Source organism: Juglans microcarpa x Juglans regia, chromosome 8D (assembly GCF_004785595.1).
Source record: "Juglans microcarpa x Juglans regia isolate MS1-56 chromosome 8D, Jm3101_v1.0, whole genome shotgun sequence".
Lineage (NCBI taxonomy): Eukaryota > Viridiplantae > Streptophyta > Magnoliopsida > Fagales > Juglandaceae > Juglans > Juglans microcarpa x Juglans regia.
Window position 1 is genome coordinate 20,170,370 of NC_054608.1, and position 19,949 is coordinate 20,190,318.

Here is a 19,949-nt window from a genome sequence, read left to right on the forward strand (position 1 = left end):
TAGTAACACTTAGTATCTCGTATAGGTGACGAGTTACAAAGTAAGATTCAGGAAGTAGCGCTATGAGATAAGTAGCATGATCATAACCTTCATGTGTGCTATAACTATTCTATTTTGCTTGAAAATTGTGTTGTTTACCTATGCTACGTACAACCAATTCAAGGTTAGTCCATGTTCATGAATCTCGATAAATTATGACAATATGCTTGTGAATAAAATTATGTATGCTATGTTGATTTGGATTGCTTGTTAAAATGGATGTTATGTCATGAAAATCAAACGTATGCCATGTAATGCTTATGTTATGTTAGGTTATGTAATGCTCATGTTAATATGCCATATTTAATCCTATGGCATGCATATGAGTAAGGAGAAAATATATTTGCAACTATAAATTGTGCAATCGTCGCGTAATTGTTTTGAAAAAAGTAAATAAAACATGTGACCTATATGAAAAAAATTAATTTTTTAATAGTAAAGCTCACTCTTTTTCAAAGCGATTATGTGGCGTTTACGAACTTTACGATTGTATGTAGAATTACTCATGAGTAAGACACGCCATGCAAGTCATAAAGTCAACATGTTCACATGTATTATGATAAGTAATAAGTCATGTGAACGATAAGTAAGCTTTAAAGATTGGCTTTATGTTATGGGTGGATGTGCAAGTCACGGACCTAAACATGACCCACCATATGTTATGCTAGGATGTATGCGGTGACAAGGACCTAAGCGTGCTCCACCATATGCTATGCCATGATGTATGCGGTGATACAGACCTAAGCGCTCTCCACCATATGTTATGCTATGATTATGTGGTGAAGATATAAGCGTGTTTCACTGTATGTTATGCTATGATTATGCGATTCCACGGACCTAAGCGTGGTTCACCATATAATTTATGTTATGATGGTTGCTATACAAGTGGAAAACAAGATGAATAAGTTATGCATGAGTCACGTTAGAGGCATGGAGTCCAATATTCATTCATCCATGTTACATGTATTGCCATGATTAAGTTAAAATTACGTTTCTAATATGATCTGCTATTATTGATTCTTTGACTAATTATTTTTTTGTTTTTATTTTTTAATGTCCTAAATAATGGATCAGAGTAAGGTATCGTTTGGATTCGAAGATGAGTTGAGATAGATTGTGAATAGTAGTGAGATGAATTGTGAATAGTAGTGAGATTTGTGAGTTAAAGTTGATGAATAATAATGAATAGTAGTAAGATGAGTTGAGATGAGTTGAAATGAGTTGAGATAACTTGCGAATACAAACCGGGCCTAAGAGTGCCAAGAGTATATTATTCTCCCAGAAACTTGGACCTTGAATAAGTGTTATTGTCACATGGATTTAGTTATGCTTAGACATTTGAATAAGAGTTGACGTCACACATGACTAGTTTATGTTAATTTATTATGTTTTAGCTTTTATATTATGAAACTTGTTATGTTAGGTAAGTTTTATTACTCAATAAATGGGAGTATATTTTTATGATGTCGAATCTCTTTATTAGGCATAATACTACGAATGTACGTAACATTCTGGACTTACGAGAAGGGATGTTACAATTTGATATCAGAGTCTAGCTTGAGAGATTTTTTAGACTTTTAGACAAAAGGACTCTAGGATGGGAAATACCTAGGATGATTCTTGTCCAGCTCGAGAGTTCCATAGACGTTATTTGCTACTATGTTTATTGCTTGTTGCTATATTCTTAATTGATTGTATGATTAAATATCTTGTGCGACTACTTGCTTATTTGTGTGAACTGTGTTGTGTGATGTTAGCTTTAGAAATGGCACCAACCACACATAGCAACGCGCACCCCGAAGAGTCTACAGAATCACAACAAAGCGAGTCTGAGATTCTGGTTGTTGTTGCTACACGATTTTTCCAAACTTTTGCCAATGGCCAAGGCATGGGACCTAGGGCTCCCCAAGTCAAATGCACCCTAGATCAGTTTACTCAACAACACCCTCCGACCTTTGATGGCAAGTCAGAATCGCTAGATGCTGAAGGTGGATCAAGAAGATGGAGAAGATCTTCAGGGCGCTTTTCTGTACTGACGATCAGAAGGTAGAGTATGCCACTTACATGTTGGTGGATGCAGTTGATGATTGGTGGTATTATGCACGAGCGCTTTTGCACCAGGAACTCGGTGAAGGAGTACCCATCACTTGGGGTCACTTCAAGCAGGCTTTTTTAGATAGTTTCTTCTCCCAAGAATTTCAGGAGGTAAGAGCCAGACAGTTTGATGAATTAGTTCAAGGGACAATGACTGTCGAGCGTTATGCTGCAATATTTGTAGAGCTATCTCGTTTCGCAAGTTACTTGATTCCAGATGAAGTGAAGAAGGCAGTAAAGTTCGAGCGAGGACTACATCCGAGAATTCAAAGTTGCTTAATACCACTCAAGATCCGTAATTTCACCGACTTGGTCACTCGAGCCACTCTTGTGGAAGAAGATATGAGGGCGAATGCAGAGCTTTTCAATAAGAAGAAACTCGATGAAGGAGTACCCATCACCTGGGGTCGCTTCAAGCCGGTGTTTTTAGATTGTTTCTTCTCCCAGGAACTTCAGGAGGCAAGAACTAGACAGTTTGATGAATTGGTTCAATGGACTATGACTGTCGAGCATTATGTTGCAACATTTGTGGAGCTGTCTCGTTTTGCAAGTTACTTGATTCCAGATGAAGTGAAGAAGGCAGCAAAGTTCGAACGATGACTACATCCGAGAATTCGGAGTCGCTTAATACCACTCAGGATCTGTAATTTCATCGACTTGGTTACTCGAGCCACTCTTGTGGAAGAAGATATAAGGGCGAATGCAGAGCTTTTCAATCAGAAGAAACGCCAACCACCACTACAAGTGCCTAACAAAAACAAGAAGCCTACTCCAAGTAACCATCCGAGGCCATCTCGGGGTAGTCAATCCTACCCAGTTTGCAAGATTTGCAAAAAATGCATTTGGGAAACTGTTTGTTGGGTCAGAATGCTTGCTTTATGTGTAAAGAGCCCAACCATATGGCCCAAGATTGCCCGAAAAAGAACACATTAGCTCTAGCTAAAGGAAGTGGGCAGAGGGCTACAACACCATCTAAATGTGGTTATAGGTACTCTATTATTTTCTCACTATGCTATAGTCTTGTTTGATACGAGTGTCACCCACTCTTTTATATCGTGCTCTTATGTTTGTTTGGATGTGAGAACACCAAAAAATCTTGATTGTATATTGTCTGTTGCTACACTGACTAGTTAAGACATAGTTCGCAATTATATACTTAGAAATTGCCCCATAGAAATTCAAGGGAGGCATCTCCTAATGGATTTGGTGATATTTGATATGATGGGATTGATGTAATCTTGTGGATGGATTGGTTGTCTTGAAACCATGCTTGTGTAGAATGCTTTACGAAGGAAGTGGTTGTTTCGAAACCATGTCTATGTGCTGAAACTATTTTGTTTTGCATGAAAAATGTGTTGTTTACCTATGCTATGTACAACCAACTCAAGGTTAGCCCATTTTCATGAACCCTTGATGAATTATGACAATATGCATATGAATGAAATTATGTATGTTATGCTGATTTAGATTGTTTGTTAGAATAGATGTTATGTCATGAAAATCACACGTATGCCATGTAATGCTCATGTTATGTTATGTTATTCTTAGGTTATGTTATGTAATGCTTATGTTAGGTTATGTTATGTAATGCTTATGTTAATATGTAATGTTTAATGCTATGCCATGCATATGAGTAGGACACGCCATGAAAGTCATGAAATCAACATCATGTTCACATGCATTATGATAAGATAAGTAAGAAGTCATGTGAACGATAAACAAGCTTTAAAGATTAGCCTTATGTTATGGGTGGATGTGTAAGCCATGGACCTAAGCGTGTTCCACCATATGTTATGTTATGATGTATGTAGTGACACGGACCTAAGGGTGCTCCACCATATGTTATGGTATGACTTTGCAATGACACGGACATAAGCATGGTTCATCATATGATTTATGTGGTCAACGACAATTAGACCAATGCACTTATGTTATAACGGCCACTATACAAGTGAAAGACAAGATGAATAAATTATGCATACATCAGGTTATAGGCATGGACTCCAATACTCATTCATCCATATTATATTGCCACGATTAGTTCGTGAATCCCACGGAAGTTACTAATGAATAATCTATATGTTATATGTATTTATGACTATGCATAGAAGATTAAAATTAAGTTTACAGTATGATGTGTTATTCCTGAGTCTTCGACTTATTTGTTTCTTTCCTTTTATATTTTAATGTCCCAGATGATGAAGGTGTGGATACATAGCAAGAGTGCCAAGAGTAGATTATACTCCTAAAGACTTAGACCTTGAATAAGTGTTATTGCCACATGAGTTTAGTTATACTTAGACATTTGAATAAGTGTTGATGTCACACAAGACTAGTTTTTTTTTTTACTTTATTATGTTTTCGCTTTTATATCATGAAACCTGTTATGTTAGGTAAGTTTTATGATTCAATAAATGAGGTATTCTTTTATAATGTCAAATCTTTACCGGGCATAATGCTACGAATGTACGTAACATTCTGGACCTACATGAAGGAGTGTTGTAAATAGCCCATCAGATTTTTTACTTGGTTGGAATCTTTGGGAGCTTCAAACCTACCTCTAAAGAAATATCTATTTACAAGATACAGGAGCATGCAAAAAATTACAGCTAACTTTCAAGTTCCTCTGTTCTTTCTTCTTAAGAACATGGTCCAAGAAACATTAATAAAAATACGTATAGATGAGGGTTAAATTACACACCATAATCAGCTTATCCAGGAAAGCACCCCGATCTGTGACTCCAATTTCCAGTTCACAAACATCAGGGGCAGTTTGTTTGCATTTGTGTGTTGGACCAACACAACAATACAAACAAAAAGATTTTGAAGAGTTAAAGTTCAGCAATTGTATGTATTCTTCATAATTACCATCTTATCTTATTGAGACATTTGACATCTTTCAGATTATCATTTGCAAAATCTGCGGCCTGTGGTGGCAAGCAAACTAGTAATAACATATCATAAAGTTTTACAAGAGCATTCAGTGTTCATTATTTTATTTTGGAATGCTCTGTTTTATTCCCCAAATGTTAACTTCTCTCTTAAGAACAGAGAACTGAATTTATATTTAAAACAGCGAGGAAAACAGAGAAAAGAAAAGAAAAAACTTTAAATAAATTAATTAAAAAAAAAAAAAACACAGACACACACAATCTAAAGATTTAAAGGTTTATACCCCATGAGTTGAAGCAAACCACAGCATTACGTCATGGGTTGTAGAGAGAGCTCGAGGCATGGAAGATGGCAAGAGCTGGGTTGAAAGGGGTGAATAGCAGTTGAGGAGAGTCAGAATGGAAGGGGGTGGTTAAAGTAGTTGATATGCAGCAACGCAGTCGTTTGAGATATGTGAAGAGGATTGGGGATTTTAGTTGTGTGGCGTCGTTTAGATAAGTTGCACGGTGTCGTTTTGTATCTATAATTGAATGAATCATTTGTTATCTTTCAGTGTAAATAGCTATGATGACGTTTAGACCTGTTTGGATTCAGAGAGGAGATATGATGATTTTAGATAAAAGTTAAAAATAATATTGCTAAAATATTATTTTTTAATATTATTATTATTTTGAGATTTGAAAAAATTACATTGAAATTTGAAAAAGTTGAATTGTTTATTATATTTTGTGTAAAAATTTAAAAAAATTATAATGATGAAATAAGATGAGATGAAATACTTTTTGAATTCAAACGGCCTTAGTCTTTAGTTGTGATTGTAACACGTTGCTGATTAATAAAGATGATATAAAGGAGAAATAAGGAAGAAGGAAATCACGAAAGTTCATTTTCAGAATCATCTTTCTTACTTCATCTTCTCTCCCTACTCTCTCTTCTTCTTCTTCTTACCTCAATTCTGGAGATTGACTATCTCGAACAGAGTCAACACGTAGTGGACATTATTACCAAGCATATACCCAGGTTGGTGGTGATTGTCTACAACTTTGCTTTCGCAAATAATCTTGCTCTCAGCTCCTCTGCTACAGCATCAATGAACTGTTCTGTATTCAGATACAGAGACCTGGCGACCCTATACAAATCATGAAAGTTTTTATTGTGTGAAAGTTAAGCATAACAGCAGAAATTTTAACAGAAATATCCTTTAGACAGAAATTACTTGGGCCCATGAATAGGAAGTGCAAGATCCTTAGTCATCTTCCCAGATTCGACAGTTCCAATACATGCTGCTTCCAGCTTCTCAGTAAAATCCGAAAGTCTGGAATTGCCATCCAACTTTGCCCTGATGACATTGATTTGCTCGATTTTTCATATAAAATACTTCAGTATTAAAAAGAAACATTCATAAAAAATTCCTAAAACTTTAACTTTCAAGAACAAAAGTGGTACTAGAGATCATAGATAATATAAGAAAGGGGAAACTTCCGAGGGTGCAGTGCACAGGACCGGGGTTTACTCTACAGGGATGGATTCGAAGGGCCTGCCTTGAAGAGGTTCTCCGACATAAAAAAAAAAAAAGAAATATATATATATATATATATATATATATATATATATATATAAGAAAGGGGAAAATACACAGCCCCCTAAAACTACCATACATTGAGGAATGCTACTCATCATCTTAATTTTCATCATCCTCCCATCATCCTATGATGTATCATTAGATGATTTGAGATTATTTATTATATTTCACTTATAAACCTATCATCTAATGCCACATCATGGGATGATGAGAGGATGATGAAAGTTAGGATGTTGACTAGATTTTTTCTTTGTAATTATCACTCTCTCTCAAAACTATCAATTTTGGCACTCAAACTACCAAAAAATTTCAACACACCCTCTTTTCCCTCTAAAAAGTCAAAATTTGCCCCTATAATGGGGAAAAAACTAAAAGCAAAAACAAAAAAAAAAAAAAGTGACCGGTCGTTTAAATTCTATTTATGAAGGGTTTTTGTGTCACCTATTTTAAGGGCAGGATTATTGCAATTTTTAGGTCGTTTTGGGGAGGGGGCGATGGCTGGAATCGATAGTATGGGGGTAATTGCAAATCAATTGGTAGTTTGAGGGTTATATGTATTTTCTCAAGTAAGAAATCATTTTGATACAATGATACGCAATACCTGTGTGCAAGACCCCGTGTCCAAGCAAAGATTGATGCTATGCTGTTTGTGCTGGTTTCACCTCCTCTCTGATGAACCCGGAAATGGCGGGTTACAGTCCCATGGGCTGCTTCAGCTTCAATGGTCTTTCCATCTGGGCAAACCTGAAATACCAGTCCAACCTTTTACCGATCAAAGAAAATAACAAACACCAGTCCAACCTTTTGTGACCCAGAAGAAGGATATCTTATATGAAATAACAAACATGCGAAGATATTAAATGCTAGAAAGTCAACCTTGAGCAGGTGGAAAATGGACCTAAAAAGAAAGCAGGAGAAAAAATGAGAACAAGATATACCAGTACTGAAGTCATCAGCCCAAGAGATCCGAATCCTGTACCAATGATAAAGAGTTCTTTGTCATAAACCAAACACAGATGATTAAATACCTACCTAGTCTTTCCACAAAAAGCAATGTCACTCACCAGCCTTTTATTTATCATTCTCCCGTCATCCCGTGATGTGGCATTAAATGATGAAAACTATTTGTTATGTTTCACTTGTCAACTAATCATTTGATGCAACTTATAAAAAAAAACTAATCATTTGATTCCATATCAAGGGATATTGAAAGGATGATGGTTAAAAAAATGATGAATAACATTTTTCTTCCAAGAACCAAAATTTACAAAGATCAACATGTGATTTGCAGGTATTATTATTACATATAGATACAAACCTTGGGCTAAGAAATCACTCTGCACATCCCCATCATAATTTTTGCATGCCCAGACATAGCCTCCTTCACTTTTAAGAGCATATGCTACCATATCATCTATTAGACGGTGTTCATACCTATCAATTCAGCCATATAAGTTGATGCAAAACTACTTAAACTGGATAAACTAACTAGTATGATGGACTGGATATCTCACCATATCCCTGCAGCCTCAAACTTAGACTTCCATTGGGTTTCATAAATTTCCTGAAATATGTCCTTGAATCTTCATGAAAATCATGTGGTAAGCAAATCACAATACATAACCAGAAAGGCAGACACTAAATTTCAAAACAGAAAAAGAAGAAAGAAAAGGTAAATTGTTGAAAATCAAACAGCCTCTTCAAGTGTTAGGTGACAGCATACCTTCCATCATATTTCTTAAGAATGGTGTTTTTGGTGCTAAGATAAAGTGGCCACCTCTTTAGGTATGCAGTGTTCATTGAAGCCTCAGCGAAAGCACGAATGGACTGTTCTCAAAGTCCAAAAATGACAACAATAAGTAAACACTAAAAACTCCAATTTCTTCTAGCAAGTAAACTTCAAGTCAGGCACCAAGCAAAAATGGGAATGAGGATAAAAAAAAAGGCTTAATAACTCTGGACCTCATCGGTGTTGTACATGGATAGAGCTACACCTCCAGCACCAGTAAAGTTGAAAACTTCGAACTCTTTCTTCTCATAATGTCCATCAGGTACTGCAGAAACTCCAATTTCCCTTATAAGATGATTACATACTAGGAGGGCATTGATGGAAATATAGGGACTGAAAAATTAAGCTAAATTCAGCTTTTGTGCAGCAGTTTGGCTAATCTCTGTGAAAAGCAAAATTAACATGACAATGAAAGCCATAGGAAATAGAATTTTACCAAAAACCAATTTAAGCTTTCCAGATCCCTGTATAACAGTATCAGTTGCTCGGTACTGATCACCAAAAGCATGTCTTCCAATGCATATTGGCTTGGTCCAACCTGAAGTGAAAATCAATTAAATCTGCACACTTATCTTAATCATACGAAGAAAACGGGCATATCAAGAAAACATAACAAACCTGGGACAAGTCGGGGGATGTTTTTGCACATGATTGGTTCTCTAAAAACAGTGCCTGTGGTAAATGGAAAGCAGAGTAGCGCCTTGCATTAAATACAAATCTGGAACAAATATCAGGAAATAAAAAGAACTAAACAAAAATCCATCAGGGACATCAATTCACCATTTAAAATGTTCCGAATTGTCCCATTTGGACTCTTCCACATTTGTTTCAAGTTGAACTCCTTGACACGAGTTTCATCTATAAAAAACAAAGCCATTTTTAAGCACAAGCTACTTAGTAAGCCAAAGATTTATTCCCTATTAAAACATGTACATCGTTCCAGCTGAACCTAAGAATGCATACCCGGTGTTATAGTTGCACACTTTATTGCTACATTATACCTACAAAAGGCCAAATAATAAGAATAATTAAGGGATGAAAAAGTCTCGTGCACAGTTTTGAATGAGAGAAATAAATGGAATTGAAGGGTAGCAAAAGTTTAGAGAACTGATAAGTCAGATAAGTAAGAACTTTCCACGACATTTGACAAAAAAATGCACAAATTTAACAACCGTATAAGCTGTATAGGAGCCTCTTTCCTTGAGACAATTCTAACTAGCAAATATAACAAAGCCACATTTTGTAGGTGCAAGTCTTGCAAAAGTCAAAGTCAACATATCCTTTTTTGATCGGGCAAAAGTGAACCTATCCTATAGCTGTAGAGATTAACAGATGAAAGAAGAATAATCATGAATTATGTCATGAATTCGAAAGAAATATACTAACAATAAGAGGGAGAAAAGGATAAGAAAGATTACATAAGAGTAGCTTGAGCACTTTCAACTGTGACTCTATCATTTGTTGCATCACGATTAGCGAGGCCAAGATCAAAGTACTTGATATCCAACTCCACAAAGGGAAATATAAGCTGTGGAAAAGTAATACAAAGAAGTTATATATAATCCCTATATATAATTATATATAGAACGAAAAAATATGGCATGATTGATGGAGAAGAAACAAAAGACCTTATCTTTGATGGATTTCCAAAAGACTCGAGTCATTTCATCTCCTGCATCGTATGAATACAAAGTTAGGACGGCATGGTCCTGGGTAAAGCCAATGAAAGAAGTAGGAATTCAGTGGAGTAATTACCGTCCATTTCAACGATGGGGTTAGCCACCTTTATCTTCTCGAAAGCCATCTTCCTCTTCTTCTCCTTCCTCTTCAATTTTCCCCCAAAGTCTTCGACTTCTCCGCTAGCTTCTGCTTTTGATCTTCCAGCCTTGTCTGCTCTTTTTTTTAGATTTTAGTTTTTTGCTTTAGTAGTGCCGATCGAATAAACAATGGAGTTCCGATTCCTCCATTCGTTGGGTATTGAAGAGGACCCCCATTTCGAGACTACCTTTCACTCTCATTTTTCTTCACGTTTAACATCATGCCCTTGAGAAGAGTTCGATCCCCACGTTCTTCACGAGAAAGGGACAAAATATTACAATTGCGTAAACAGAAATGATTTGTACAAATTTCAAATAAATAAATTTTATACAAATTTTTATAAAAAAGTAGATTTTACTTTAAAAAAGTATAAAAAAATTTATTATTTATTACTAGGATCTATTATTTTATAAAAAACTTGTATGAAACTTATCTATTTAAAATTTGTATCTAGCATTACTCTTATGTAAAAAATGTTTTTCTTTCATTAGTTCAATTTTTGTATAAACCAACTAAAACTTTTTGGAAAAATCAGCTGACGTTCTTTTCACCTTCTAATAAGAAGCTGATACATTAATTTTCTTCTAAAGAAGGTAAAATAAACCTATCCATGTAGAATTAAGATTCTTATAATCTAAAATAATTAAATCTAAATTTAAAAACAAATGTGGATGGTGTCCACCAAAGGTGGCCGGCAACCACCTCCGAGTGGCAAGAGACCACCATAGCCCCAACACAGTGATGGCACTAAATTCAGCCACCCAATATTAGATTCGATTGAATCTGACCACATTGATATTCAGTCATTTCCAACTGCTACCGAAGCAACAACCAAATTAGTTATTTTTGTAATTATTCTACCTGGAAGGGATAAAATATACCATGTCCAAAGTAAGCATACTAGTCCCAGCCTAAGGGAGGAGGTCTCATCAAGAGGAAATGAAGATAAAATAAGGAAGGAAAGATGGAACAAAAAAGCAGAAGAGATGGAAAGATGTCAAGAGAAAAGAGGTGATGTGACATAAACGAGGCAAGATGTGACATAAAGTAAGGGATGAGGATAGGATAAAAGGGAGGGAACCGGACGACTTCAGAGACTTTTAGCTAAGCTTCTCCTTCAGCTTTTTCAACCTCACGACAGTTCTCGAGCAAGAATATCTCTACCAGAAGATTAACCTCTGAGATCCATTGTACTGCGAGGAAGAGAGGCTATGAAAGACTCTAAAACAAGTATATTATAGTGGATCTCCCTGCTAGGCATGAGGCTGAGAGGATGTCTTAGCAAGAGAGTGTGGTAGTCCATAAGGCCGAGGGAACGACCATGTTGGAGGAGAGTGCAGACTCCCCTGAGGCCGAGGGAATGCCCCAGTTGGAGGTGCCCAAGCACAAGTCCATTGTTGATCACAAGGCTGAAGGAATGCTCGTGTTAGGGACCACAGCTGGCAGCGAGACTGAAGGTCCTCCCGAGTCGGAGCTATCAGGCAATCATGGCACCACAGGTACATTTGGGTAGGCTTTGGGGAAAGATAGTGCCGGAATGTCACTCGCAGGGGGTGTAGATGCTTCCTCCCACGTCCCTTTCCCACCCCTTTGGCAGCTGGTGGATAGGGGGAGACCTCCGGAGTTGAAGGAAGTGAAGCCCCATGGGCCAGCTCGGGCTTTAACCGAGCTCTGGCTGAGGCCATTAGTCGAGAGGTTGACAAGTTGAGGCCTTCTTATTTTCGGTAAGACATTTCCCTTGTTGTATGTTTACGGTTTCTTGTATTCTCCTTTCTCAGTTCGTTCTTTATCTTTTTTGTATTCCTTTGTCGTGCCAGGGAGTTGATTAGTTGGTTGCCCTAATTTTGAATGAGCAGGGAGAGTTGGAGGAAGTCTGGGTGTTGCGGTCTCTTGCCATCCTATCCTGCATGAGGGTTCGCCGGGCGAATAAGGAATGGGACAAAGCCAGGGAGGCCTTCGCCAAGATGTATGTTAGCAAGGGCAAGAACAAGAAAAAGATTGCCAAGCTTTGTCAGGAACTGACCATCCTTCAGGGCGACTTGGCCAAGTCCTACGAAGGGTTTGGCCAAAGCTTACTTAAGGTCAAGCTCTTGGAGGAGAAGCGGGACAACTTGCGTGAGGCGTAGATCAACGAGTGGCAGAACTGGAGGAACTCGGGGAGCCGTGTTGCTGCCTTCAAGCTGAGAAGGACATGTTGATCAAGCAGCACAAGTCAAATGTGAGGTTTTACAACTAACTGGAGAAGACCTATATGGACCTCATGGAGACATAAAAGTGCAAGTCATCCCTCCTCGAGGCCTGGATTAAGGAGAATAGAGATCTGGAGGCCGAGTTGACCGTAGCCAGGGTTGAGCTGCAGACACAAGACCAGTGGGTGGAAACCCTGGAGTTCAAGTTAGCTGCTTTACAAGGCGAGTTGTCTACCCGGAATTCAGAGATTGCGTATCGCCTTGACAAATGCCTAGGCTGCTGCGGCTCTTCTGATCACATAACTGCTAGAGGTGAAGAGAGTCTATGACCGAGCCTGGAGCTGCGACTATAATGAGGGTTTCGATAGAATGAGGGATCACATGTTGGAGAGCCCCTAGACCGATTTGAGGACCTTTAATCTGATATTTCTCCAACCGGACTGCGTGGCCCTACTCTTCACCAACACTATAGGCTAGGAATAGATGCCTGATGCTTTCCCGGAGCCTTGAGAGTCAGGAGGCTGACTTGCTTATTTTGTATTTTCATTTGTTCATTATTTTTTGTTTATGTACGTAAAGACAATCTTCATACGTGTAGAAGTATTCTTACCCAACTTTTTGCCTTGTCTCTTTCCATCACTGTCTTTCGTTTTATCTTTTGCATATGAGTTACTCATATCCACCTTTGTGCAAGTGAGAGAGGTCGAGCATTCGAATGACTTGTCCCACTTGTTGAATGCCTGAGTGAGGTTGGGTAGTCGAATGACTTGCCTTGCCTGTTGGTCCACGTGAGTGAGGTCGGGCAGTCGAATGACTTGTCCTGCTTGTCGAATGTGTGAGTGTGATCAGGCAATTGAATGACTTGTACCACTTGTTGAACGCCCACAAGACCCTGGGGAGCTCCTCCACCCAATTTTCCTTCTTGTTAGTGAGCTTCTTCTTCAGTATCTTGAGTAGCGTCTTGTTGGTGGCTTCAACTTGTCCGTTGGCCTGCGGTTGATCCACAGAGGAGTACTTGAACTTGATCCCCAACTCCCTGGACTAGTCATGAAAGTGGTTTGAGTCAAACTATTGCCCGTTGTCCGAAATTATGCTGCAAGGGATTCCGAACCTGTAGACCAAGACCTTCCATAGGAACCGAGTGATGTTGTTCGCCGTCTATTCTGGTAGGGGAGAGTTCTCCTACCCTGAGGCCACCCATTCCAATCTATCGGCCTCTTGGTTTTCTCCTCTCGGCACTTGTTGAATACGGAAGTACTCAAAATGGTTGCACTTTTCCCACACAAATTGCAAGTATTTCTTCAGCTTTTTTCCCATTGTGGCGAATTCTCCTAGGACTTGGCTGACAACTACTTGGGAGGGAGTTGACTCTTACTTCCACCTCTATGGCCCCAACGTCTCAGCGACCATTAACCCGACCAATAGTGCTTCCTTCATTGTTCGTGGTCTTGAAGGCTCGCATGATTGCATAGTGGTGTTCTTCTCCGGTATCCATGATAATATGCACCCCTACTCCCTCGCCAGCCTACAGAACGAGCAGTCGTCAAAGATCTATCAGGGCTTCGCTACAGGTGCATCTCGAATCTTTTCAAGGATGTTGGGGAATTCTACGACATATTCAGCTAGTACTTGTCCATTTATTGTTGTTTGAGGGAGGTAGTCGATGTCAAATTCGCTCAACTTGATCTCCTAGTTCATAAAACGGCCTAAGACAACTAGTTGTTGCAAGACCTTCTTCAGGGGTGCTTCCATTAGAACTTTGATCGAGTGGGCTTGGAAATATGGTCTTAGTCGTCAGACCATCATCACCAGTGCGAAGGCCAACGTATCCATCTAGTGAAATCTTCCATCCACTCCTCGGAACGCTTGGCTAGTGTAGTACACCAGCTTTTAGGTTCCCTTCATGTCTCTTACCAAGGCCATAGAGATAGCGTGCGGGGAGACGGACAAGTATAGGCTAAGAGCCTCTACTGGCTCAGCTTGGCTGAGGAGCAGCGGGCTGGTTAGGTACTCCTTGAGTTTCTCAACTGCCCAGTCGCACTCGCCATCCCAGGTCTACGCCTTCCATAACACTTTAAAGAACGGTAGGCATTTGTCTATTAACCGAGAAACGAACCAGTTGAGGGCTGCTACCTGCCTGGCTAGTCTCTGTACTTTGTTCAAGTTCTAGGGTGAGGGCATGTCCATGATGGCTTTCACCTTCTCAGGGTTTTCTTCTACTCCCCTCTCCAACACCATGAAGCCCAAAAAATTTTCTCAACTCAATGTCGAAAGCACACTTGGCCAGGTTAAGCTTCATTTGGTATTGGCGTGCAACGTGAAGGCTTTGCTTAAGTCTGCCAAATGTTGCTCGGGCATTTGACTCTTGACAAGCAAGTCGTCCACATAGACTACCATGTTGCACCCTATCTGACTCTTGAACATGTGATTGACTAGCCTCTGGTAGGTGGCCCCCGCATTTTTTATCTCAAATAGCATGGCTCGACAGCAATACAGCCCCTGGTCTATGATGAACAATGTCTTCTCTTCATTGTTAAGGTTCATTTGAATCTAGTTTTACCATAGTAAGCATCCATGAAGTTTAGCAGTTTTTTTCTAGGCTGTTGAATCCACAGTCAGGTCAATTCGCAGCAAGGGGAAGCTGTCCTTAGGGCATGTCTTGTTTCGATTAGTGAAGTCGATGCACACCCTCTAGTTCCCACTCGACTTCTTTACCAACACCACATTGGACAACCATTATGGGTAGTGTACTTCTCGGACGAATCCCCCAATCAGTAGGCAGTCGACTTCATCTTCTATAGCAGTGCATTTCTTCGGGCTAAAACCTTGGTGCTTTTGCCTTACCTTCTTTGCCTCAGGATCCATGCAGAGGTAGTGCTCAATTATTGCGTTTTCTATCCCGAGCATATCCCTGTGACTCCAGGCAAACACATCCTGGTGCTTAGTTAGGAGTTGCTTTAGCGCCTGCCTCATTTCTAGTTCCAACTTGGTCCCCAGTCTGACCGTGTCTTCGAGGCAATTTGGGTCTAGAGTGACTAGCTCCAGCGGCTCGTCCAGCTCTTCCTGTCTGAGAGTTTGCTTGTCTCTCACTTCTTCTTCATCAACGGTGAACTTTGGGGAGGTGGTGGTTTCGTTCTATAAGTTGGGCCTTTGACTGTACGAACCTCCCCCGCCCCGATCTTCAGTTCCTATACATAGCACTCTCGTGTGAGCACTTGTGTGCCCTGGACTTCCCCCACTCCAGTTGTAGGTTGAACATCATCTCTAGGTGGTAAGTTGACATCATCGCCTTCAAATTGTTTAGAGTTGGTCGCCCTAACATTGTAAGATGAAACGACTTTCACCATTAAGAAGTAGGCCATCATCGCAGCCGTGTTAGTGGCCTTACTGGCCAAGACCTACAAGGTGATGATAGTTCCCACTGGCTGGACCGTGTCCTCTGAAAACCCTTTGAACGGCATCGGTGGTGGTCATAGCCGATTGGGGTTGATTCTAATCTAGGTGAAAGCATCCTAGAAGAGAATATTTGTCAAGCTATCGTTGTCGATCAAGATCCTTCTGGTTGTGAAGTTGGCGATGAGCATTGTTACTACCAACATGTTGCCATGGGGGGTACAAGACCCCTTGTTTGTCCTTGTATCCAAAGGAGATGACTGGCATCATCGAGCACTTCCTCTACCAGGGGGTCGCTCTGCCAAGTACACTTATTCATAGTGAGCCCTCTGCCTGACATATTGGACATTCTGTTAGCTTGCTCCAGCTCAGTTTTCCTTGGAGCGGTCAAAACTCGAAGAATGTCCTCGGCATTAATGAAATAGTCTGCCTTGTCCATGAACTTTGGCAATGTCATGGGAGTTTTTCTTGCTAACTCCACCATGAATAGGTTTTGGGGCCACACACCTCCCAAAAGTGTTGCCAGCATGATCTTCTCATCTTAATCGTATGTCATCATACACTCTTTGTTGAACCTGGACAAGTATACCTTCAAGATCTCATCCTCCCGTTGGTTAACCGTCAAGAGGTAGGCAGTCGAATGTCTTCTTCTTCTGCTTGCCATGAATTGTATCAGAAATAATCGAGCCAACTTGCCAAAACTATCAATAGAGCTAGGCTGCAACGCCCTGAACCAACCTCTCACACCTTTAAGGTTAGCGAGAAAGCTATGCATGCTATCTTCTTGGGAAACCCGTGCATGGTCATATGGGCCATGAAGGTCTCCAAATGCTCGAGAGGGTCTTTAGAGCCATTGTACATCTCCATCTGGGGGACTTGGAACTTTGGAGGTAGCGGGGCGGCCATCACCTTCGTGCTATAGAGCATGTCCATGCTAGTGAGCAACTAGTTGACCGACGATTAAGCCCCCATCCTCTTTGCCATCTCCTCATACTTATCCATGAGGTTGTGTAACTCGTGGTTCATCCTCTTTCTTTCTTCCTCGTTGGCGTCTACCCCACCAGTGCTTCGAGATTCTATATGTTTGTTTTGACTCGATCCCGCATCCTCCTGCAGCTCGTTGTTCCTCCTCCTTAAGGCTTCGTTTTCTCTCAGAAGATTCTCCACTTCCTCCGCCATCTTCCTTATGTGCTCCTCCAGGTATGCAAATCTTCATTTGAGAGCATGTTGTAGCCAACATATAAAGGGCACGTTGATTTTTATAAGAATTCCACAACGACGCCACTGTTGACCATGTGTTTCACACACCAACTACTGGGCTCAGCCACCTGTAACACAGATAAGATGGGGGGCTTGGGGTTGAAGGGTAACCTCTAATGCCTAAGTTAATATTCTTTTACCTTGGAGAGAATTTCAGTAAGCAGGAGAGCATAAGTCCCGAATTCTAATCTGGTGTTTGGCTTTTATACTGCACACCGACATGATACTCTATACCCCATACCAGAGGCCCTGGTATCTCGTACAAGATACCACGTCACTATCTTTAATGCAGTGTGCCTTCCCTAGGCCACACCTTGGTGGCAGGTGAGTGTGGCCACCTTCCGTGCGCTTTGATAACGACAAGGGGTGTTTCCACAATCCCTATCCACATCCTGCATTCGATCCTTAAATGTAGCGTGGCTCTACCACAACGTATTTCTGTAGGGTGGTGTCAGGGTAGGTGGCATCCATATTTCCTTATTAGGCGGTTTCCCGCTCATGCCCTAGGACTTCTTCTTCCTTACTCAATCCATGGGCTGACAATACTGTTGGACTATAGGCTTCCATGACAGACTTGGCCCGACCTAGGATGTAAATACCTCACCTAGTTTTGGCCTAGCTCAATAGGGGAAGTAAACATCCCTTCTAGTTTTCTTACATATAGTGCACATATAATCAAAATCTAAAGGATGATTATCTTTCAATTATAAAACTGTAATTACAGAAAGATAAAAAATACTAATCATCTTCAAATCATGAAGCCCACAACCATGTTGGTTTTTTTGGTAAGCAACAACTGGGTCCTTATTCACTTTCATGACAATTTTGAGGGAGGTTTTTGCCATACTCTTATACAGGTTTACAATTTCGATAGCCTTTTCACAAATAGGGCACAATGGAATCCAATGTTTGATGAGTTTCCTTTTGTTAGCAGCAAAAGATTACAGACTTTCTACAACATCTCCTATTCAAATGAAATGAACAAGTTTTTGGTGTCATTAACTCCTTCCATACTAAACCATCTCTGCTATGTACTAACTGACATTCTTTTGGCACTTACCCTATAAGGGAGCTAACCCAATTTGGCACTCAATAATTTATGGAATCATCAAGAATGTACATCAAATAAGAAACAAGGGGAAATTGTTTTGAAAATGGGCACTTGCAAAAGGTTAGTGGTTTACATTAATTTTCTTCCTCTTATTATTAATTCTGTTACTCATTTTTCTTCTAATCTAAGAAACAACTAAATTAGTCATAAAAATCGTTTTTTCATTGTTTGTTAATGTGAGGCAAATCTTATTTTTATATTTTTAAAGTACATTGATAAAAATGATTTTTTATTAAATATTTAATTCATTTGTATTGAGAAAAACACATTACCATAGCCCATATATCATATAAGCTATTTTATGAAAACTAAGAAACTATGAATTTTTTAAAATATTACCATTGAAAACAAAAATGTGTTAAAATATGAGCAATAATAACATGAACTTTTGAAAATAGGATGGGAAAATATAAAGTTTAAAGAAAACAACAAAAAAAAGAATATTTTAATAGAATATAAAATGAATAAAAAGGAATATTTTAATAGAGTAGATAAACTTTTGGCTTAGGGTGTTGTAAATGTTGAAGGGATTGGGAAGGATGGGATTGTCCCTCAGCTATTGATATTGCTCTCTCTCTCTCTCTACAACTCCTACATGTTGGACTGTGAGGAGCAACCCAGATTAGGCCTGTGCAAAAAAGGACTTGGCCTGATCAATCCAAAAGGCCTGACGTGGGCCCACCCAACTAAAGTCGGGTTCAACGGGTCAAGCCCAATACCGGGTTTATTACACCTAACATCGGTAGAAACCGATCACTCGTCTTTTGCGCGGAGTCAAGACTCCTCCCAAAGCCACCTTATCCATCGTTATATCTGATCACCACGAAATGGCCAAGCTCGTCTTCGCAGTTACCGTTACCTTATTCTTATTTGCACTCTGCCATGCCTGTATTTCATTAGATCCGATCCAGAATGACGCCATCATCAATGAATCGAAGACAGATTTCTTCACCTTTCCCCAACCTAATTACTACCCTGCGATTAGTTTTCAACAACCCTAATAAAAATTAAATTCCAAAACAATTTGTGGGATGGTGGCTCAAGGGAAAAAAACAGAGGACGCACAAAGGTACGAGAGAGAATGGGAGAAAGGCTTACCGTGAGTGCGTGTGTGACAATGTATGGTGGTTGAACTTGCTACGACACCAAATTTATAAATTTTCCACCCATTGAGCCTAGAAACTATCAGAGAGGAGTAATTTGTGAGAGGGAAACGGGGTGGGGAGGGGGGTTGGCGACAATAGAGAACAAATTAATTCGTGTGAGATGCACATATCGAGACCATAGAACTTACCAATGTTAGTGAGAATGGAGGTGGTGTGGCTTTACGGTGGAAGGAACCCCTCGAATCGTCCGTTGCCTCATGGAAGGGTGCTTCAGATCCCAATGAGGTGGGCCAAATTCGATCACGAGGGACCTAGGCAATGAAGTCGTGGAGCACATCCACGAGTTGAAGATGTGGGGCCCAAGCTTCCATGACCGTGAGGTTCCTGTCACAAGCAACGAAGGCTTCGAATGAGAAGGGTTGAAGGTGAAGTGTGAAATGTGGTTGGTTTTTATGAGATTGAAGTGGTTTGTTTAACCCAGAATTTTTAAGCCGACCCGAATGGGCCGGGTCGGGTCTGATTCAGGTTTATTTTCATCCTAAATGTTTCAGGATCAGGTCGGGCCCAAAACAGATTTGGGCAAGCCGGGTTGCAGGCCTAACCCAGATGAATCGGGAGTTAGGGAAGCCAAAGCTACAATGCTAGCCATTGAAAAAAGCACGAAATTTGAGAATCG

General features: G+C 39.9%; 2 protein-coding genes and 1 long non-coding RNA gene across 3 annotated transcripts; 2 read left to right on the top strand and 1 right to left on the bottom strand.

Moving 5' to 3' along the window:
- Positions 1-1,982: 1,982 nt before the first annotated feature.
- On the top strand, positions 1,983-4,613 carry LOC121243278. The gene is made up of 2 exons (XM_041141373.1): positions 1,983-3,121; positions 4,329-4,613. The coding sequence occupies exon 1, from the start codon at positions 2,041-2,043 to the stop codon at positions 2,731-2,733; it is 693 nt and encodes a 230-aa protein (XP_040997307.1). The 5' UTR covers positions 1,983-2,040; the 3' UTR covers positions 2,734-3,121; positions 4,329-4,613.
- A 219-nt stretch (positions 4,614-4,832) lies between these two features.
- On the top strand, positions 4,833-19,666 carry LOC121243279. Its single transcript, XR_005936096.1, has 3 exons — positions 4,833-5,503; positions 16,913-16,915; positions 19,654-19,666. It is a non-coding gene; the product is annotated as an uncharacterized LOC121243279 (long non-coding RNA).
- LOC121243277 (isocitrate dehydrogenase [NADP]-like) lies at positions 5,889-10,457 on the bottom strand. Its single transcript, XM_041141372.1, has 15 exons — positions 10,152-10,457; positions 10,025-10,068; positions 9,815-9,924; positions 9,360-9,397; positions 9,177-9,254; positions 9,015-9,068; positions 8,833-8,934; positions 8,570-8,661; positions 8,331-8,434; positions 8,122-8,190; positions 7,926-8,041; positions 7,546-7,580; positions 7,209-7,351; positions 6,242-6,364; positions 5,889-6,154 (listed from the first exon to the last, which is right to left on the bottom strand). The coding sequence occupies exons 1-15, from the start codon at positions 10,198-10,200 to the stop codon at positions 6,061-6,063; spliced, it is 1,251 nt and encodes a 416-aa protein (XP_040997306.1). The 5' UTR covers positions 10,201-10,457; the 3' UTR covers positions 5,889-6,060.
- Positions 19,667-19,949: the final 283 nt, after the last annotated feature.

Coding starts and splice junctions, on each gene's coding strand:
- LOC121243278 (XM_041141373.1), top strand. CDS start 2,041: ATGGAGAAGATCTTCAGGGCGCTTTTCTGTACTGACGATCAGAAGGTA.
- LOC121243277 (XM_041141372.1), bottom strand. CDS start 10,200: ATGGCTTTCGAGAAGATAAAGGTGGCTAACCCCATCGTTGAAATGGAC. Junction 8,435..8,569: donor CCATGTACAACACCGATGAG/GTCCAGAGTTAT, acceptor CTTTGAGAACAG/TCCATTCGTGCTTTCGCTGA. Junction 7,352..7,545: donor GGCTGATGACTTCAGTACTG/GTATATCTTGTT, acceptor CTGGTATTTCAG/GTTTGCCCAGATGGAAAGAC.